The sequence below is a fragment of the Hemiscyllium ocellatum genome, chromosome 3 (assembly GCF_020745735.1).
Source record: "Hemiscyllium ocellatum isolate sHemOce1 chromosome 3, sHemOce1.pat.X.cur, whole genome shotgun sequence".
Lineage (NCBI taxonomy): Eukaryota > Metazoa > Chordata > Chondrichthyes > Orectolobiformes > Hemiscylliidae > Hemiscyllium > Hemiscyllium ocellatum.
In genome coordinates, this window is record NC_083403.1 from 70413080 (window position 1) to 70436825 (window position 23746).

At 37.5% G+C, this 23746-nt stretch overlaps 1 protein-coding gene across 1 annotated transcript in view; it reads right to left on the reverse strand.

Annotated features, from left to right (window-relative positions):
- man1a1 (mannosidase, alpha, class 1A, member 1) overlaps positions 1 to 23746 on the reverse strand; it is a 468823-nt gene that overhangs the window by 288624 nt on the left and 156453 nt on the right. The window contains exon 2 of the mRNA XM_060850868.1: positions 17372 to 17468. Coding sequence (XP_060706851.1) covers positions 17372 to 17468 — 97 coding nt within the window. The remainder of the gene's footprint in view (positions 1 to 17371; positions 17469 to 23746) is intronic.

Below are 23746 nucleotides of genomic sequence, written 5' to 3' on the forward strand. Positions count from 1 at the left end.
AATGCCGTCTGAGCTCAGGACAAGAGACAAGTAAAAAGAAAAACAGTTGAATGGATGAGCCCTAGCTCAGAGGCCCTGCTCTGCTGCTATCTTGATGATGTAACTATGTTGATGATGCACTATATCTTTTAAATTTCTCTCCAAAACATTTGAAAATCAGATCAACTATATTCTGTACATAACAAAGAATAAGCCAATAATCAATCCTTTTCCCTCCTCAGGGTGAGAAAAACATATGCATCAAGACTAATAGGGATTCAAAATTTCCATCTGAACAAACTGACCTGTTCATAGCTCAGGGTTAGCTCAACCTCCCCATATGGGTGGCACGATGGCTCAGCGGTTAGCATGGCTGCCTCACAGTGCCAGGGAGCCAGGTTTGATTCCAGCCTCAGGCGACTGTCTGTGTGGAGTTTGCACATTCTCCCAGTGTCTGCGTGGGTTTCCTCCAGGTGCTCTGGTTTCCTCCCACATTCCAAAGATGTGCAGGTCAGGTGAATTGGCCATGATAGTTTGTCAATTGTGTTAGGTGCATTAGTAAGAGGGAAATGGGTCTGGGTGGGTTACTCTCCAGAGGTTCGGTGTGCACTTGTTGGAAATTCCCCTGTGGGAATCTAATCTATTTCTAAATGTAGACATTTATAAAATGGAAACATCGATCTCATAACTAAGTAAATTATGGAAATAAAAATTAATATTTTTAAGAAACAAGTTTGCTAATATTTTACTCTAAGGAATAATGGGCAATTATCATGTTATTTGAGCAGTTGAAACAAAATTCAGAATGTCAGGTATGCAGTTATTTTATTTATTATATAAAGTCATAGCGTCACATAGTACAGAAACATACCCTTCCATCCAATTCATCTGTGCCAACCAGACATACTAATTTGCCAGCATTTGGTCCATATCTCTCTAACGCCTTCTTATTCAAGTAAATGTCTTTTAAATGTTGTAATTGTACCAGCCGCCACACTTCCTCTGGCAGCTCAATCCATACATGCACTACTCTGTGTGAAAAAGTTAGCCTTCAGGCTCCTTTTAAATCTTTCCAATCTCACCTTAGATCTATGCCCTCCAGTTCTGGACTCCCTCGCCCTGGGGTAAAAAGACGTTGGTTATTCACTATCTATACCTCTCACGATTTTATAAACTTCTATAAAGGTCACCTCCCCCAGCCTCCGATGCTCTAGATATGTCAAGTTAGAGCAACCAGAATAATAGAACATAATTTCCTTAAAAGCAACATTTTTTCTAAATTTCATGTATCAGCTAAACACATTAGAGACAAAAGATGTAGTAACGCTGTTAAACACAAACAAAAGCTGAATTCCAGAGGTGAAGTGAGAGTGACAGCTCTGGACATCGAGGCTGGATTTGACCAAGTGTGGCATCAAGGAACCCCAGCCAAACTGGAATCAAATCAGTCTCCTGTGGTTGGAGACACACTGGCACAGGTAGTCGTTGGAAGTCAGTCATTTCAGCTTCAGGACATCTCTACAGGAGTTCCTCAGGATAGTTTGTTAGACACAATCATCATCAGCTACTTCATCAATGCTTTCCCTCCATCATGAGGAGGAGAGAGGGAATGTTCACCAATGACCGCACAATGTTCAACACTATTTGCAACTCCTCAGATACTGAAGCAGTCCACGTTCAAATGCAACAAGATCTGGCCAATATCCAGGCTTGGTCTGACAAGCAGCAAGTAAATGCGAGGCAAGGCAATGACCATCTCCATAAGACACCATCTAATCATTGTCCATTGACAATCAATGTTGTAACCATCACTGAATACCTCACTATCAACATCCTTAGGGATCACCATTGACCAGAAACTCACCACAAAAATAGTGACTACAAAAGCAGGTCAGAAGCTAGGAACTCTGTGGCGAGTAATGCACCGCCTGACTCCCAAAGACCTGCCCACCATTTACAAGGCACACCAAGTCAGGCGTGCGATGGAATATCCCTCACTTGCCCGGATGAGTGCAACTTCACCAAAACTCAAGCAGCTTGATTTCATCCAGGAGAAAGCATCCTACTTGATTGCCACCACATCCACAAATATCCATTCCCTCCACCACTGATACTCAGTAGCAGCAGTGTGTACTATCCATAAGATGCACTGCAGAAACCCACCATAAATCTTTAGACACACCTTCCAAACCCATGGCCACTTCCATCCAGAAGGGCTGCAAATACATGGGAACACCACCATCTGAAAGTTCCCCTCCAAGTTGCTCACCAACCTGACTTACAATGGCAATACATTTCCTTCACTGTCACTGGGCCTAAATCCTGAAATTCTCTCCTTAAGGGCATTGCAAGTTCAATCTACAATTTGCAGCAGTTTAAGGAGGCAGTTCACTATCACCTTCTTATGGGGGACCAGGGATAGGCAAAAAATGCGGGCCAGCCAGTAATGCTCACGTCCCATAAGTCAATTTTAAAAAAAGGCCACAAAGAATATGGAGTTTTTTTTATTATAGGGTTAAGATAGTCCAAGATAATGAGAGGCACTACATAAGACTCAGGTTGCTAGTGGGGATGGCTGCTCAAATTAAAAATACCACTAAACATGCCAAAAAACTATAAAGGATATCATAGGTCACATGAAAATCATTTAAAACAGAGAACTTTGGTGAGAGAAAAATAGCGTAAAATCATAAAAAAAAAATCAACTTCACTGTACATGTCTCCTGCAGACTGTACAAATTTGAAAACTAGGTCTTCACTGATGATATTTGTTGGTACTCATTAAAGTACTCAAATTACCCAGGTTGAACTTTATAACCTGTTAATGAACCATTATAATCAGCATTGGATCTAACTGCTGCAATAGGCAGACTATATTCTATTGAAGATGATGAATTCCTTTGTCATTAACCTGAACTCTTACTTAGTGGAAGAATAGAATTAAAATATACCATGTCCTTGGGTTCCAATGAAAGGCATTTGGAAATTCATATCTGATATCAACTTATATTTAATACCTGCAGGGGATGTAGGCTTTGTTGCCTGAGCCAGTATTAATTACCTATTTCTGGTTACCATCGAGAAAGTGTTGGTGAGCTGCCCCCTGTTGAACCACTATAATCCATTCAGCATAGTTATACTCATACTGCCATTAGGAAAGGGGTCCCAGGAGTTTGACCCAGCAACAGATACAAAAGCTTAAACACACACACCAAGAGATTCAAGAACAGCTTCTTCCCTGCTGTTATTACACTCCTGAATGGATCTCTCAAATGTTAAATTTAATCTTGATCTCACTCTTTGTGCACCTTCTCTTTGCCATAACATTTATTCTTTGCTCTGTTCTATTACCCTTATGCTCTGTACCTAGGTTCATGTGACAATAATAAATCAAATCAAATGATACATTTCCAAGACAATACAGTGAGTGGCTTGGAAGGGAACTTGCAAGAGAGTGTCCCCATGGACCTGCAACCCTTGGCCTTCTGGATCGAAGTGGTCATAGGCTTGGAAAATTCTGCGTAAGGAGCTGAGGTGAATTTGCACAGTACATCTTTCAGAGATACATAGAAAATAGGAGCGGGCATAAGTCAGTCGACCCCTTGAGTCTGCTCGCCATTCATACTAAATCCACATGTTGCCTTGGTCAAGAGTGATCTGTGGACTGAGGTTTCATGAGGTCTGGAGTCAAAGTTGAGAACTCCCAAAACAACTCCTTCCCAACTGTACAGCACTGTGCCAGCACCTGATGGGTCAGGACATTCCACAATGGTGTGGTGATATTTGGGACATTGTCACCTTGTGATGTCATATCTGATAACAATATCAGGCTGCTGCTTCTCACACCCCTCAAATGTTGCATAGGAGTACTTTGAAGTGTTGACAGGGCTGAGTTTGTGGTTCTTGTTCCACTGTCTTTGCCAGTGCTTGGCAGTCTACTTTTGAGACATTTTAGAAGTTATGCACATCAAATGTAATTGCTAGGCCACTTCAGATGTCAGCCAAGAGGCAACGACTTAAGGACGCAGAAGGACATTAGCAAACCAGATGGGGTTTTACAACAATGACTTCATGGTCATCATTAGACTGTTACAATTCCACATTTTTTAACATTCAATTTCACCATCTGCTGTAGTGGCATTTGAACTTGTTCCTTCACAGCATTACCTGGATCTCTGGAGTACGAGTCCAGTGACAACACCATTGCCTTCCCATTGGGCATGTTGTCACAACCTAGCAAACTCTGAGGGCTGATATGAGGGATGGGGCAAATATTAAACTGGTCCTAAGAAGAAAACACTTCTCTGCTTCGAACTAAAGGTATACAGTTAAAGGAGTTAAGGCTGTCTTGCTTGCATTAAACTGGACTCAGCACCACTGCAGAGAACCGGAGAACGAAATGAAAAAACTTTAATTTCATACCTTTACCAACCCACACCATGATGGGTATAAAGTTCATCAAAAAATATGAATGGGAAGAAAATGTGATCTAAGGGAGGACTGCAGGAAATCATTCAATTTCCAGTTTAATGGTCAAACAAATTCTCAAGCTTTACTCTTGCAATATTTGAAGTAATTAGAAACTTTGGATTGAATTGATTTCTTGTAAATCCGCTATAACTGTTCAGTATTCTCAAATGATAAATTAAAGCATTATATGAATTTGTGAACAAGTTTATAGATACTGAATGTACAAGGAGCTTTCAAAAGTCTATTATTGATATTACATTTGGTTTCATGATGGGTGATTCAATCTGCAAGTTCAACAATTATTATAAACCTCTGTTCTCTAGTGGGCAATATCCACGAGTATCTATTCCATCAATGCATATTCACATTTGAATTGTAGATTTAGAATAAAATCTGTATGCCAGAAAATAGCAGCATGGCATTTTCCAGATTTTGGCAGTGGGCACAGTTGGTAAGGTTGATAGATATTGCCCACTCAACTACCCAAAGAATGTTTTGGGAGGGAATCAACACAAATTAGTGCTTACCATACTACTTCATGGGTTTTTTAAGAGTCAAACTATTATTGAAATTGCAAATCGATCAGCCAGGATAAGGTTACTAGGTTTAATTTCTCAATAGCTTGCGTGAACCAGTGGTATTTTAAGATTTTTTTTAAAAAACTAATGCCAGCTTTTTACTTTATATTGTTTCAGTTGCACATCATCTTTTGAAAATGTGTTATTGTGGAACCTAAGCAAGTGAGTAACTTACTCATATGCGCTTGGTTTGACACATATTCAATTTAAATTAAGTAATTGTTAGAATTCAACTCACTTGTAACATTTGGAATATGGATAGCCAACAGATCCAAATAACTTGTCAGCAGGATGTAGAGCAGCTCCTGCAATGCTATAGATTCAGACCTGTGAAAGGATCTGAGTCATCGCCATTCACATCAAGAGAAATAACTGGTCTGTTGGGTTAATCAAATCTTTGTTTGCGCTCAGGGTTTAAAATGAACCGTTTTACATGGAGAAAAAAAACATTGAGAAGAAATATGAAATATTGTTATTATTCTTTAGTTTATCAAAGCATTTTGAAGCACTACATATCCAATTAATTCCCTTTAGTTATATCAATGAAAATAGGGATGAACATTCTTTCACAGACAAATGTATAATTTGCAGAAAACATTCTCATTAATTGAAGCAGCACCAGAATCCTAGCTGCTAGCATAACAATATAAATGTAGCTGACACCACTTTGGAGGAGCAGACAAAACCTCTGCGTGACCTTAAGTAACTCTGAATGAAAGACAAGTCACTGTTCCAAAATTAGGAATCGAAGGCTTGGCTGTGCATGGCTTTTGATGAATGCTGATGGCTGCTTTGAGCCAAGTGTGAATTGCATGGGGATCATCAGCAAATCCAGCAACAACATATTGAGACAGCACAACCCATCAGATACCGTAACAAGACACATCCAATATGAATGCCTTGCCAGACCTTTGTTTTTATGACTACTTAATACCAACATCCTACACCAGCATCATTTCACTCTGTGGTACAAATTTGGCATAATTTGCTTTTGATGTTGCACTCTCTTAATATATTTGATTTATTATAGTTATTGGCATTTCAGGTTTTTAAAATAAAATTAGATTTCTGTGTATTGTGCAAACAAGGCAAATTTGAGAAGCAATGCCTGTTGTAAAAACAAAAGGTTTGGCAAGACATTCATATTGGATGTATCTTGCTGCTGTAACTGATGGGTTGTGCTGTCTCAATATGGGCACTTTCACCATAGGAGAACAAAATATGATAAACTTCAGAGACACAATACAGTTGAACAAAATTGTTTTAAATACTGAGTGTTAGGATAAGTTTAATTTAGAACTTGATTAATGGCTACCAAGGCAATCAGAGGTCTAGATCAAGAAGTGGGCAATTCTAGTTGGGAGAATATAAACAGAACCCACCAGCATAAATGTAATCTGATAGAAAGTGTGCGCAGGAAATGACCATGGCACAAAAAGAAACTGAAAAGAAAATTGAGACGAAGGCTATTTTATCTTTCAAGTTTGATCTGCTCCACAAATATTGTACATAGTGCAACGTCCAAAGCTCTGCACCCATGACTTGCATCGACTTCAGCCTTCTCAAGAGGATATGAAGAAGACGACGAATTCTCAAAGTATCCTGGTCAAGAACTATCACTCACACAACCTCAAAAACAGATGGCATGCTCATTTATGATATGCAAATCATGGAATCTTACTTTACGGCAATAACTATACATCAAAATTAGCTTGACAAAAGCTCCTTAAATATCTCAATATTGTGAAAGACATTACATAAATACAAGCTCAACATTTCAGATTCTTAGGAGGATCTTTCCATTTAAGAATACTTTGCTCATTATTGTCACAAGAGAAAAGCAAGGGAAAAATTAAAAAGGTATTTTTCTAAGTTGGTATATCCGCCCACTAACCAATTCAGTCATTTATTTTGTCAATAAAGGGCATCCAGCCACTGATGGCATTTTACTGGTGGTGGCAAGGAGCCCTCTCATTGGGAGATTGCCAGGTAAACTTGGTTGCCTCTTAGATGTGATAGCTAAAGAGAACAGAATTAAAGAGATGCAGATATTTCCAAGAGTTGGAGGAGATTACAGAAAGAGAGGAGTGAAGGCATGGCAAGATTTAAGAACAAGAGTAAGAAGTTAATATCACAGCATTGCTTAATGGAGAGTCCAACTCCAATGGGACATCAATTTTGTTTGCTGCAGATACTACCTGACCTGCTGAGCAGAATCATAGTGGAAGCAGGCTATTCAGCCCATCCTCTGAAGAGCAACCCATACAGACCCAGTGCGCCTACTCTATTCCTGTAACCCTGTATTTCCCATGGCTAATTCATTTAGCCAATAAATCCCTGTACACTACAGCCAAACCACCTAACCTATGTATCTTTGGACTGTGGGAGGAAACTGGAGCATCCAGAGGAAACCCATGCAGAAACAGGGTGTGCGCGCAAACTCCACACAACAGTCAAGGATAGAATCAAACCTGTGTCGCAGACACTCTGAGGCAGCAATGCTCACCACGTCCCAGCATTTTCCATTCTTATCACTCCATTCTGGAACTCATCCATCTTAAATAATAACTTGTAACAGTGCAGTTTTCTGAACTAAAAACTGTGTTTCAGGGAAAGAACTTCAGAAGGTGGGAGTGTTTTCCTTAGAGCTGATGTTTTTTTTAAAAGAAGAGGAGAGATTTGGTGAAGCAACTCAACATCATGATCAGTTTTGACAAAGCCCATAAAGGAAAGCTTTCCAGTGGCAGAATGATTAGGATTCAGAAGAGACAGATTTAAGATCATTGGAAAAAATGGAAGTGATGTTGTCTTAAAAAAATAGGGGATTGGGATCTGTCTGAAAGCATGGTACAAAGAAATACAATGGTAATACTCAAGAGAATTGGGCAAGCAGCTGAAAGGGAAATAAAAATACACAGTACTCCAGGGCAAGAGCACAAAGGGCAATTAATTGGATAGTAAACAATAGGCATGAAGGACCAAACAGCATCTTTTCCTGCTGTATTATTCTCTTATTCTGTATTGAATAAGTGTTGTTCAAAAATTGAATCTCTGGCAGGAGCAAATATGAGATTATTTTTCAGTGAATTATAAATAAATCACTGGTTAACAGTTCTATCTATAAAACTGTAAAAAGTCACCTGATCAAGAACTGGCACTGCAAACAAAATATATGTCTCAGAATATCAAAGGCTACTTCCTTTAGTGTCCATTGCTGCCAACACTCTTGTTGCTTGACAGAGTCATCAATAAAGGTATTTTTCCTTGAGCGTCATTGCAATGTCTTGATAAACAGGACATTGAAAGTTGGTCACGTTTGTAATTATCATGTAAACATTCATGAGTATCTGATCTGCCATTTGTTTCTTGCACAGCAAGAGAAGCAATGACCCTGCTATCAAATACTCCAAGTGGATTTGATGGAATGTGTTTTTTTTTAATCTATTCTGGATGCAATTACAAGATTGAATCAAAAGCTTTCAAAGGATTAAGAATTTAATTTAGTCTGCTTTGCTCAAATGAAATGTTACTTTTACATTGTTCCAAAGGTGGCATTAGTAGGTCAAATATCTCCAGAAAGGAAGCTGATGTAATGCTTGCTTCTCTAGTAGATCATGATTGGCAACAAATCAAAATTTTATATTAGAGGCTTGACACCACCTCTTCAACAGGACAAAATTACTTTTCTTATTAACCCCCTATAACTTCAGAGTTTGATAAACCAAATAAAACAGTATGAGCAAATAACAGTTTTAGGATATTATCACTTGCTCTCAGATGAAACACGAGAAATGCTATTAATAAGTATAGAAATTAACAAGGATCTACAAAGAGTGAATTTTGTCAGGAAATGTACCGTGTGGAAGAGCTCCTACTAGAAAGTACAAGCCTGAACACCTTGCTTGATATGCATCTTGGTTGAATTATCAACAATAGTACGCTTTGTACTTGCATATAACTCAAAGGCATTTTGATACTCAACCAGGCAGAGTTAGCATAAAAGTTGTCATGCACAACCTCTGCATAAAATTGTGTGAGATATGTATTTCCTGTGATGCAGATTGTAAAGCAGAGATAGCAGCTCCAAAAAATGAATTGAGAGGACTTTTCTACTTGTGGTTTTGTGTTATTTTCAAAATGCTGTAAAATTAACTGCATGTTATCGTGTGCAGCTTTTGACACCAGTGAAATTCTATTCTGCTCCACTGTCATCCAGCTAGATGGGACTGCTCATTTCATTCTTACATAACCTTAATGTCATGTACATTTTTTTCTTCCTGCTTCCACACTGTTCCAACTGCCATATTCCCTTCTCACCCTCAAAGCTCCACATAGAATGCCCACTTTCTATTTGAACATTAATACTAAAAGTTAAACTGCAAAACCTACATAAGATCATAAGAACAGAAGAACTAGGAGCAGGAGTAGGTCACCTGGCTCTTCAAGCCTGTTCCACCATTCAATACAATCGTGGCTGACCTAATCGTGGACTCAGATCCACTTAACCACGGTCTCACCTAATCTCTTAATTCCTTTATTGTTCAAAAGATTATCTAACTTAGCTTTAAAAAGGTTTACTGATATAGCCTCAGTACTTCATTGGGCAGGGAATTCCATAGATTTACAACCCTCTGGGTGAAGAAGTTCTTTCTCAATTCAGTCCTAAATCTGCTCCCTCTAATCTTGAGGCTATGCCCTTTTGTCTTAGTTTTACCTGCCAGTGGAAACATCCTCTCTACATCAATCTTACCTATTCCCTTCATAATCTTATGTTTCTGTAAGATTCCCCTCTCATTCTTCTGAATTCCAATGAACATTGGGTGGCATGGTGGCACAGTGGTTAGCACTGCTGCCTCACAGCGCCAAAGACCCGGGTTCAATCCCGGCCTCAGGCAACTGACTTTGTGGGGTTTGCACATTCTCCCCGTGTCTGCGTGGGTTTCCTCCGGGTACTCCGGTTTCCTCCCACAGTCCAAACATGTGCAGGTTAGGTGAATTGGCCATGCTAAATTGTCCATAGGGTTAGGTAAAGGGGTAAATGTAGGGGAATGGGTCTGGCTGTGTTGCGCTTCGGCGGGTCGGCGTGGACTTGTTGGGCCAAAGGGCCTGTTTCCACACTAAGTAATCTACTGTAATCTAATCTAACATAAACCCAGTCTACTCTGCCTCTTCTCATAAGCTAACCCACTCAACTCCGGAATCAACTCAGTGAAGCTCCTCTGCATCCAGTGCATCCTTTCTCAAATAAGGAGACCAGATCTGTACACAGTACTCCAGGTCTGGCTTCACCAGCACCCTGTGCATCTGCAACATAACCTCCCTGATTTTAAGCTCAACCCCTTTAGCAATGAAAGACAAAATTCCGTTTGCCTTCCTAATTACTTGTTGTATTTGCAGACAAACCGGTGATTCATGCACAAGGACACCAGGTCCCTCATGCTGAAACTTTTTACCATTCAAGTAATAGTTCTTTTTACTCTTCCCAAAATGGATGACCTCTCATTTATTAACATTGTATTCCATTTGCCAGACCTTTGTCCACTCATTTAAAGTATCTATGTTTCTCTGCAAAGTTTCCCAGTCCTCTGCACACGTTCTGCCATTCATCTTAGTGTCATCTGCAAACTTTGACACACTACATGTGGTCCCCAACTCCAAATCATCTAGATAAATTGTGAATAATTGCAGGCCCAACACTGATCCCTGAGGCACACCACTAGTCACTGATTGCCAGCCAGAATAGCACTCATTTATCCCCACTCTTTGCTTCCTGTTAGTCAATCCATCCTCTACCAATGTTAATACTTTACCCATAACGCCATGCATTCTTATCTTAAGCAGCAACCTCTTGTGCGGCATCTTGTTGAAGGCCTTTTTGGAAATTAGTACACCACATCCAGTGGGTTCCCATTGTCCACCTTACTCAAAGTCTTCATAGAATTCCAAAAGATTTGTTAAGCATGACCTGCCCTTCATGAACCCATGCTGCGTTTGCCCAATGGGACAATTTCTATCGAGATGCCCTGCTATTTCTTCCTTGATAATAGACTCGAGCATCTTCCGTACAACAGAGGTTAAGCTAACTAGTCTATAATTGCCCATCTTTTGTCTACCCCTCTTTGTAAACAGTACCATCACATTTACTGTTTTCCAATTTGCTGGGACTACCCCAGAATCCAGTGAATTTTAGAAAATTACCACAAGCGCAGTTGTTATTTCTCCCACCATCTCGTTTACTACTCTGGGATGCATTCCATCAGAGCCAGGAGACTTGTCTATCCTTAGCTCCATTAGCTTGCCTAATGCTACCTCTTCCATAATAATGATTGCTTTGAGGTCCTCAGCTACCTTAGTGCCTTTGTCAAACACTTGCACGTTATTAGTGTCCTCCACCATAAAGACCAATACAAAATACCTGTTCAATGCCTCAGCCACTTCATCATATCCTATAACTAAATGCCCCTTCTCATCCTCTAAAAAGACCAATGTTTACTTTAGGCACTCTTTCATTTTATATAGTTATAGAAACTTTTGCTTTCTGTCTTTATATTCTGTGCTAATTTTTTCTCATGGTCTACCTGACCTTTCTTTGTGGCTTTCAGTTGACCTTTAAAGGTTTCCTAATCTTCCAGTTTCCTTCTGTTCTTGGCCATTTTGTATGCCTTCTCTTTTAGTTTGTCAGTCTCCTTTATTTCCTTATACACCCATGGCAGATTATCCTTTTCCTTACAGTTCTTCCTTTCACTGGAATATACATTTGCTGAAAACTTTGAAAAATGTCTTCAAAAGTCCACCACTGCTCGTCAACTGTCCCACCAAAAAATCTTTGTTTCCAGTCGACTTTAACCAAGTGCTCCCTCATTCTGTTGTAGTCTCTCTTGTTTAAGCACAGGACCCTGGTATTGAATTTTATCTTTACATTCTCCATCTGGATTGTAAATTCAAACATACTGTGATCGTTCCTTCGAAGAGGATCCCTATGAGGTCATTAATTATTCCTGTCTCATTAGAGGACCAGATCTAGGATAGCCTGCTCCCTCATTGGTTCCAGTACATACTGCTCAAGAAAACTACCACAGATACACAATGAATTCCTCCTCAAGGCTAACTCTGACCAAGCTGGTTTGACCAACTGACATGTAGATTAAACCCCTCCCCCACGTTAACTGCCGTACCATTTTTACAGGCATTAGTTATTTCTTTGTTTATTGTCTGGCCCAATATGATGTTAGCTGAAAATGTGTTGCTGGAAAAGCGCAGCAGGTCAGGCAGCATCCAAGGAACAGGAGACTCGACGTTTCGGGCATAAGCCCTTCTTCAGGAATCAATGTGATGTTATTACAGTATTTGGTAGCCTACAGACTATGCCCATAGAATTTTTAAAACCTGCATAAATGTAGTCTGCCATTATCTTCGCAATCTTCCTTATAACTTATGATTGAGTTTAGCAATTTAGTGCCAATTTGGGTTCCATTATAGTTGCAAGAACCATTTTTACATTTGAACCGAGGCTCAACAAAGGCCCAGTCTCATTTTGTACGAGAACCTTACGGATTCAAGCCAAGATTCCACGCAAGGCAACACACAATCTAATCACCAAACGGATTTTCATTTCAAATATAATGTTGATTACCAAAATAACTGTAGAAAGCAAACAGACTTGCTCAAAATACTCTTTATAGTGCATAAAAAATCAGTTCAATTTTTTTTTGCGATAGACTTTTTAAAAAATCTCCAAGATATTTGTAGAGCTGCACAACCGTTCATAAATCTTCAGGATTAAATTTTAAATACTGCCTTGCCTCATTTGTAAAAACATTAGATTTGGAGACCACAGATAAGACTGGTGAAGCATAACATGCCTGGGAACTAACCCGGTGGCTATTTTACTTTCATTTAAAATTTACTAAAGATAGCACTGTAATCCCAGCTGACGTGGGCCTTAGTTCCTATGTTGTACTGCCACCAAACTAAAGGTAGAAAGTCATACTGTTTCTCTCCCACTACGTTCCCCATGCCTCCCACTCCACCAAAAGATTCCAATCCATACCCTCATGTAGTTTGTATAAACCACACAATACATCCCGTGTTTTTTTGTTAGAGCAGTTTTAAAACTTCTCTTACTATTTCTTCATTAAACAAGCACATTTAAAAATTAAATTTGTATGTTTGATTGCAATAGTAAACAAGTATACAATTAACAATGCCATTACAGTGAACTGCTTGGGCAGCTAATTCACGATATACTAGAACATATTAAACTTCCTGATGACCACAGGGAAAGTAGCCTCAAATAACTCCATGGCTGATAGTTAACAAAGCATTCCCATTAATATAGGAACACACAAATTCTATATGCCTTTCTAGAAAACACTCTACACCTTTCAAATTAACAACTTGCTATTTTTTCAATTACGTACCTTCCAGCTAAACAGCACATTTCTGCATCCCAGTAACGGTCAATGGTTTCAGATTATAACCTTTCTTTGAAAATCTACAACACTCCATTGCTCAAAGATGAGCCAAGGAAGATGCGACTTGCACAACAAGTGAAACATGAAGAACATTTTAAAATGTGACTGTGGCCATTATCCATATACTGAAATTCTGATCTGAGAGTGTCATTACTGATGGCATCATAACCACTATCTGAAGCAGTTTAACGGATTGTCAACCCTGACAAGCTGTAACTGCCTCCCAGCTATACAAATATTAAAAATGAGAATTGTGCGCGCAAGCTATCCTAGTAGTATACTGATATCTTTAAGTAACAGCTCTCCTTATCAGAAGAGATGAGCAAGGCAATCAACATTTTCTGATATTCCAAAGAGATAACCCTGCCAAACTGATGGACTGAAAATTGGGAATAATTGCCAAATTATAAAAAGGAAGTCATCTGATTTTCGGTATTTGAAGAATTTATAACATATACTTTAAAGAAGTTCAAATCAGGGAGACAAATTGCAAAAGAGATCCAAACAGTTCAGACAGATATTGATAAATTAATTGGGTAAAAAGTTCGTAAATGGAGTATTATATGGGAAAGCGTGAAGCTGTTCATTTGGAAGGGAGAACAGAAGTGTTTTATTTAAATGGAGAAAAACTGCAGAAAGTTGCAATACAAAGGGACTTGTGCATGAAACACAGAAAACTAGCACTAAGATTATCAGGAAGGCATTAATGGAATGTTGGCCCTTATTTCAAGGGAGTTAGAGTGTAAGAGTAGGGAAGTCTAACCGCAACTGTACAAAACCTTGAGCAATTTTGATCCCCATATTTCATCAACTATTCAGCAAAGATGTGCCACATTTATTTATGAATTTGTTCTTAAAATATTTTTACCAAAATGTTAAGAACTGAACTATGGAAGTCACAAGGTCAAAAAGGCATGAGTGAAAGTTACAATAGTGGTGATGGAGAATATTGGGGGTGGAAGTGGACAATTTTAGTTCGGACAATATGGACTTGATGTTTTGCTGAGAATCAATAAAGATTGTTAGGATTCTGTCAACAATGCTGCCTCTTATTTTACACAATTAATATAGGTAATTGTGCTTCACAGAAGTATCTACAAACAGACAAGCCACCCAGTGAAGACAACAGTTCAACATAATTGAAATTCCTCCAAGTACAGATCCAAAAGCTTGGCATTTAGTAGCTTACTTTCTTCAAACTCTTATTAACCTGTATGACGCACTTCTCTAAAAGCGTGGAACTACTGCAGAAAAGTGGACAATTTGATACCTCTCACAGATAACTCTCCACCTTAGGCTCTTACTGAATTGAACAAAATTGCCTTGTAACATCCATTGCACAGAAAACAAATTACATGAGTAGTCAATGCTTATCTCACAAACTTGTTACAATTGAATTTTTTCCAATAGAGAGAAGCTAGGTCTCAGTTGAGTTCAAAAGCCAATTATATCCATTAATAAAGGGAAGTCAGATATTGGTTAAGCTGTTCAATTTGTTGGAGGCTTCTGCTAAATGAAAACCAGAAATTCTCTTTCTTTGCATTATATCAACAAATGCTAAAATCATTTCAGTTTAATCATCCTAGCCTGACAAAAATAAAACTTCCCGACAAAACTCACTTTTTTTTTCCCACAGTGAATGACATTTTTTAATCCAATCTGCACTGTCTCAATTTATATATAATTGTTTTAATGTTATAATGGCAACAATAGCACAGGAAGGAGATGTTCCCTAAAGTGCTAACCAGGTTTGTGTTTGGGCTCCACAATGTGATTAGCATTTAGTATTTGCATTATGAATAGCAAATACAGAGGACTAAGCTAAGAGAAGTACAAGTAAATTAAAGTTTACATTCATCCTCCACCATTTCCACTATCTTTGCTGCATTGCAACCATGCACATTTTCCCTTTTGACCTTTTGCAAGACATGATCCCTCTTCAAAACCCTCAGTCACCTCCTCAATCATCTCTCTCTTCCCAATGGCATTTCCATGCATGTGAAGATATTCAATACCTTTCCTTGCATCTCTTCCATCCTTGCTGCACAACAACCCAAACAGCCCTTCTAAGTGAGAGATTTTGTACATCGTATTCACGACCAAATGCAGAGTAGATGACCATTCGCAGACCATCTCAGTTTGCAAGCCCTGACTAGGGCTTCCAGTTGCTTGTCATTTTAATTCTTCATTTTACTCTTATACTGACCCGTCAGTTGTATGTTAGTGTCCCATTGGGAAAATAATCAAAACTTGAGGAACAACCCATTAACTTTTAAATCAACACTTTACTGCTTTCTGGATTCACCAACGAGTTGAATAACTTTCAACCATACTCTCTATCTTCACATTGCCCTACGTGTTTTCTTTTCCTTCCACTTTGTCTTTGTGGATGGCAGGCCTTTTTCTTTCTCTATCACGTTATGTTGCATTCAGATTTTTTAATATAGCAACTCACCACATTTTGACAACTTTTGTTTTAAAAAGCATCTGATTGGGTATATGAATAGCAAGGATTCAGAGAGATAATGCAGGTGAATGGGATTATATAATGTTAGTATATCTGGTTGGCATGGATGCGTTGGACTGAACAGTTTATTTCCATGTTGTACATCTCCATGACTATATATTAATGATCATTCTTTATAGATATTACATCATAAACTATTTTCTAATGTAATGTCTCGTAACCTCAACTTAGTCACAGATCTTCTCTGTTCTTCTATCTTCTCCCTTCTTCCACTTGCTTAAAAACCGTTTTGGTTTCAGTTTAGTTCTGATGAAAAGGTCATCAACCTGAAACGTTAACTTGAGTTCCTCTGTCCACAAATGCTGCCTGACCCATTGAGAACTTGCAGCATCTTTGGATCTTATTTCAGATTTCCAACATTCACAGTATTCGTTTGTATATTACATATTAAATGGTGGTCCTATCCTTTCAGCTGGATTTAAACGATCCCAGGAAACACTTTGATGATGATCAGGATCATTTTTCCTGGTGTACAGTCAAATATTTACCCCTCAATCAATCAGGACAAAAACAAATCATCGTGTCATTATCAGATCGCTAATTGCTCAAATTGGTTTCCATTTTTTCCACAATACAGCAGGTACAGGCAGTTCAGAAAGTACTTAATTGGTTGGTAAATGTTTTGGGAAGGCTGGAGGTTGTGAAAGATGCAATATAAATGTTAATCTGTTGCTTTTTTCATAGCATTTGTAGTTAGCCCAGAATGTGATCATTGGCTTCAGAGGATTATGAAACAGTGATATTAATTTTTATGCCTACATATCTGCAAAATGCATGTATGAAACTTCTCTTCAAACAATCTTGTGGTGTATTAGTTAACAGAATTAACATAATCCATTGTATTAAACAGGTATGTCAAGATTTTGAGGACATTAGAAGGATAAATTGAGCATAAGCACCAGTACAATGAAGAAGTAACAATGTATGAACACAAAATATTTAGTAACTTAAAACCTTTCAGTAATTTACAGAAGTGCAATATAAGAGAGCATATTTATTTTCTTTGAAGTGTCTTGGAAAATTTTGTGCATTATTGTTACTGTTATCATCTCGACTGCCATCTCTTCAGCCCTGTATCGCACTTTTTTGCACAAATATTAGAATAGAATGCTTCAACATTCAGTCCACACTGTGAAAAAAGTTTATGCAATCCCATGGAAGCAGATCGAATGATGTCACTCCTGCTTTGTGTAGAATAACAACTTCACGAACTTATGGGCACGTGTCTTAATTTTTTTTTGTCAAATGCATTTTTCTGGTTTAAAAAAGTGCATAAACTCTGCTTAGCTGTCAGTCCTCAACACTACATTCTAGGGGTGAAAAAATTATTGTAAATTACTTACCAAATAGACTACTCGAATGACGTTGTTTGGATAAAGGTTTCAGTTCATTTGATCCCCATGCATGACGTTTATAGTTTTCCCAAGCATGTTTCATCATCTACAAAACATAATTGAATACTCAGTACATTCTAATACAAACAGATTTTGTACAAATCATGTTTTTTTAAAAAAAGCAGAAATATACGTTGAATTTGAGGACAGTCAGCATTTGTTGACAAATAATAATTGAAAGCATGTTCAACTGAACATTTAGAGTCTAGACTTGATACATATTTAAAAATACATTGCTTTTAGTGAAAGACAAGCAGAGCCCTGACTCTAGAAACTGAATTTTCTTTACATATTTAACTTATTTATTTTCCATTTTTAAACTGTAGAAACATGTACAATGTGCAAATAGACATCTCATTGATTCTAAACTGTACCACAGAGAAAACAATTGGATGAAAGGCAACAATGTAGGAACATTGCAAAAATGAATATAATTAGACTCAACTAACAAAAATAAAATTGATTCTATTTGTTCTTTGATGCAAGATACGTTGTATTTATTGTCCACCACAAATTGCCTGCGACACCTATTTCTAAAACCACTGGTATCTTTTCCCAATCAGGGGAAGTACATAGTTTTTTGCAAGAATATAGACTCAGCAACAAGGTATGCACAAATAAATATGTTCATGTTAGGATGACTTGCAATTCATTGAGAAATTTGGATCTTATGTTCCCAAAACTGTTTCTCAGGAGAGAGATCATGGAGAGGGAGAATCTGACAAAGTCATTGCAATAAGTGGATGCAATGTCAGATACTGATTCTATATTTTGTTTGGGACTATGGCATCAGTGGTGGAGGGGACAGGTACAGATTTCAGGGCAAGAAACAATTCTGAATTTTCACATGAACACCATAGGCAAAATGCAATGCAATGCAGTGGAAACAGCAAGTTGTAATGAGGTTGATCGTCTGATATAGCCAAATAATACTCCAGGAAAATTTACATTAGATTCGTGAATGCAGACTGCAATGACAACAACTTTTACTTTTATAGCAATTCTAACATAAAACATCTTAAGACACTTTACAGGAGCATTATAAAACAAAGTAGGACACTAAAGGGTAGAGAGATGGAGTGATTTCCCGAGTTTAGGACCTTGACAACTAAAGGCATGGCTGTCAATTGTGAAATGATTAAAATCAGAAATGTTCAACAGGCTAGACTTAAGGAGTTTAGATTTCTCGAAGAAGAGGTACAGTGCAATGTAGCAAGACTACTGAAGGATTTGAAAACAAGGATAAGAATTTTTAATTCATGTCACTGCTTGACTAAAGGTTATTAGAGGCCAGCACCTGTAAGATTGATACCTGAATAGAACTTGAAGCAAATCAAGAAACAGATAGTGAATGTTTGGTTGACAACAAGTTTACAGAAAGTAAATTGTGAGAAACCAGATGAGTTAAAGGCAACAGAAACATGGATAAGATTTTTAGCAACAAAGGAGTTGAAACAGGGCCAAAATTGGGCAAAGAAACAGTTGAAAATTGAGCATTTTAGTGAAGTCAGTAGAAACCTCAGTTCAGGGTCAAATGTGGCAGAATACTTGGGAACAGTTTGGTTTAATCTGAGGTTTTTGCCAGGGAGAAGAATGGAGTCAGTAGCTAGGGATAAGATTTTGGAGCAGGGACCAAAAACAAAAGACTTCAGTCTTCCCAATATTTAATTGGAGGAAATTTCTGCTCACGCAATACTAGATTGGCACTTTGATAATGTAACAGATGTGCAGGAGTCAAGCGAGGTAGTCGTCACAGACAATTAGTGTTACTACCCATAATGAGCCAGCACCAAGAGTCTTGATGAGATCATTACAGGATGTCAAGATGAGCACAAAGGGTAGCTGTAAGCTTGTATAATAATGGGTTATGCCCATGACAGCTGCTAAAGACAAGGGAGAATAAGGAGTGGCGAAAAATTGAGGTAGAGAATTGACAGGACAAAGCATCTTAAAATGTCAAAGTAGAAGCAAGTGTAGCAATACAAGAGAGGAGTCTTGGAGGAATAAAGGAAAGGTAAATAGAAACAAGAGCAGAAAGTGGAGAAAATAATGATGGACTCAGGATAGTGCTAAAGTTACTGAGGTGTACAGTTAATGCAGGTAGACATTCAGGAACTTGGACAAGAAAACTAATTCATGCATTTTATCTTCTGATTTCCTGCAACAGGGAACTGTCATTAATAGTGCATCTCTAATTTAAGATTTTTCTGAGTTAATTTACATGTATATTTTAGTAGCCATCTGAGAACAAATGGCCTGGGAACATTTCACAGCCAACATCATGCAGGTTTCATGATTATTCTCCACATCAAGATTTAAATGAAACTATTCTTTCTAGGTTGTTATTTAATAGACAAGAATACCAGGTCAAATAATCCTGGACTTCTCTTCAGAAATCATGCAATTAAGATTTTCACCTGGGCATTTTGATAGAGATCACTACTGGATAGCGTAGGGAAGATTATACATTTTTTATCTAACCTGTTTGTTGTTGAAATAAACTGTATTTCTTGTTGGATAAGGATAGTAATTCCAGAAATATCTGAGACAATTCCCTTCTCTAAAGCAATGTTTTATTTTCTGCAAAAAGTGAGAAATTGCATTAAATCATTCATCAGCATGAGAAAGCATCCAAACTTTGAAGAAATCCCTACAGTTAGAGAGAGTTCACTTGGTTAATCAAAGGTGAGCAGACAGATATTGACTTTGCAGACTTGAAAACAGTAGCGAGACTGAACCTGCAGATTTCGTGCTTGAATTTACCAACACTGTAACAAAAGCTTCTGACATCAATAAATGAACTGAAGTAATTCTGTTAAACAAATACTCCAAAAGCAGAGCTTATATCAGATATAATAGAGAAGTCAATTTAAAAAGACCAGTTCGCGCATTCAAATTAAGAGTTTATATCTACAACAGGGGAGTTTCTTAGATGTTTACATTCTGAAATAATTCATATGTTTCCCATTTTCTTGCTTAAGGAATGTAAAAACAAACTCTCAACTGATAATAAACATTGCACTTGAGCAGCCTAATCAGTAATTACTTCACTCACTCACAAAATCCCTCATTTTGCCTCCCTACAAGTTGTCTATTTCAACTTTTCTGGACCTATTCATTTGCTATGAGCATATGGCTGCTGTTATAAAATGACAAAGAAAGCCAAATAAATCCCTTTGCAGCAGCAAGTATTGCAATCAGAATGAAAATGATTGTTAGATCTTGATAATTCATCCATTAATTCAATCTCAGTTAGCAAACAAGTTTTATTGTATTAAAATGCAGGCATGTGTACACTCTTCTTTATATCTGAAGGATTGTACTGTAAATAGAAGCATTCAACCCAGATCTTGGCTTTTGAGAGGAAGATAGATTATGTTGTGCAAGTAGGACAACACCCAAATGAATTTCAAAATCAAAACCACTCAGACCTGTATAGAATTGTAAATAATTCCTAGTTTGAAGTGTTGAAGTAGTTAGACATTGAATAAATACCAGGGTTGACCAAGGCAATAAAAACAGAAATACTCTGAAAACCTCAAGGGCACTGGTAATTTTACTGCTAATGTCTACCCAGGCAAAAAGATTGAAGTGTAACTCTTAACCAAATGCATCTAACAAGTAAAGTTTGGCTGCAAAGTAAAACCAGCATCTTTTTTCTGACAGGAACACAAGTGAAAAGAATATGCAAAGAAATAATTTCAATTATCAGTATTTTTATGCAAATAGTACATATGCATGTAGCATTCATGAAACACTGACTGTTTCATTATGAGCTATGGTAAGCAAAAGTGTGTAAGCTTAATTTATCCAGCTCTAGCCTTGTTTGAGTATTTTAAAAAGTAAATGCGACGTTTAACATGTTCTCCTTTGTAAAAGAAACTTCTTGAACAATAACTTGAAATGTCTGCAACTTGGTTAAAATAAAAACTTTAGTGAGTACTATGCTTACCCTTACTGGAGGTGTACTATTTCAAAATATTAACTTTCTAAAGTCAAATATGATTAATGAAAATTGCAAACCAAGATTTTAAAAAATGGATCAAATGTCAAACCTTCAGCTCTGTAATTTACAAATCAAAGTCAGCTACTCAACTTAAGTCATTCAATTAAAGGCCCATATTGGTCTATTTAGCAGCTATAAATATAAAACATACCACATTATCTCTTTTCAAAAGGGAAGGGGGAACAATTCTTGCAGCAAAATAAACTTTTCTCATTCTACATAATCCTTTTGAATGATTTATTTATGGATCAATTATGGAGATTCTTCCATTGAAAAACTAAGTTATTTCTCCTGATCTCAAACTATTCAAGTTTCATCATGGGAATTAAAGCTGGTTGTGAAAAATATGCCTTAAGCCATATACCATTTTAGAAGGTAATAATTTAGTTGTTAAGAAATAACACAGGCTACTAGTTTCAAAAAGACTCATTATTAAGTCACTTCAATATGTATTTGTTTCCTTTTACAAAAATGCTAAGATTGTAAATTTATTTTTTAACATTTTCCATTGACCAAAATCTAAAGTTTTATTTACTATTAACAATAGCATGCATATCAATCACATGTACAATGATTCAACATGCAAGCATTTCCCTATCTGGGCTTCAGAAGTTGGAAGCACAGGGTATTACACCATACAGAATGTTAAAAACATGTGCATTCTAATACAACATTAATTTTGTTAAGTGGGATATATTTAAACATTAAAATTTTGCTGAGTGGGGAGGGTGAGAATAATCAAACAATACTTTCCTTTCTGATACTTATGACTTGTCTCTCAACTAAAGCAATCTCCGAGTTAATCAGTTCATAGAAGAATTGTAGAAGACTCAGAATCCATGGAGTGTGGAAACAAGCCATTCAATCCATCGAGTCCACACCAACCCTCCAGACAGCATTCCACCCAGACCCACCATGCTACCCTATCCCTGTATGTCTGCATATCCTCCTGATGATCCATCTTACCTACACAATGGTGGACACTATGGGCAATTTAGCATGGCCAGTCCATCTAACCTGCACATTTTTGGACTGTGGATAGAAACTAGACCACCTGCAGGAAATCCACACAGACATGGATAGAATGGGCAAACTCCACACAGACAGCCACCAGAGGGTAAAATCGAAGCAGTGTCCCTGATGCTGTGAGGCAGCAGAGCTAGCCACTTGCTGTCCCAGATTCTATTAAAGAAACTGGGGAAAGCGCATCAACAGATTCACAAAATCTGAAAACTTGAAAACAATAGGACAAGTGCTCTCAATGTAACACATGACCAGACCCTTAGCTTTGCTGTGGCTTTAGCTAGATTCGACTTCAATTTTATTACATTATAGCAATTTTAGTTTTTTTTTAAATCGTGTTTCAGGTGGTTATATTTTGGAATATGAATGTGAAATCTCAATAGTTTTGCTAATAATATTCAGGACTCATCACATAAGGTTATCATGATTGAAGGAGCAACTGTACCTAATACACCACAGTACATTTTGCAGTTCTGGATTTGGAACTTTATGAGCAGTTTGTTTGCCCAGAAAACTTATTTTCCTTTTCACCAGTCTTTGATATATCACCAACCAGTTGAGAACCAACAATATGGATGTCCACAATATTTTTGACTTCTATAATTCATTCATGCAATGCGATCATCGCTGGCTGACCAGTTTTGATTGCCCATCCCTAACTGCCTTTGAGAAGGTTATTATATGGTATTGAAAAAGTTATTTAATAACCTGCAATGCATTTAAAGGTACTTCACATTAAAAAAGATAAGTGTATCAAAATTGATTAAACAAAAATAAAATGAAAAAGCTACAATGAGAAACTGCATTTGAACCATAAAAAATAATTCCGCAAAAGGTAACATTTACTAGATAAAAGACAATAATTAATTGTTACAGATTTTGGACACAGATAGTGATTCATAAAGAATGCAGAAGTGATGTAACAATATACATGTATAAGAATAGCCTTTGATCTTTCAAAAGCACAACAAAGTCCCTGATTTTCATTAAGACTTCCAAATCAGGAGAACTATTTGTACATTTTGCATCCCACAAGCATAACTAGGCTATGAAAAACAAAAATGTCCTTTGTTCCTCCTCAGAATGGGCGTTCAGACTGAAATTGGTATTCATGAAAGACCTTGGCATTGATGCAGCTCAACACTTAGAAAAGATGTCCTTTGTATCTTTAAAGCATTCTCCTTTGAAAATAGGTAAGACCAAAATGCTATATCTGCAAGTGTCCAATTGATACCTAATTTGCCAAGATGCTGCGTACCTTAAATAAGCTGACCAGTGACATCATCAGAGAAAGG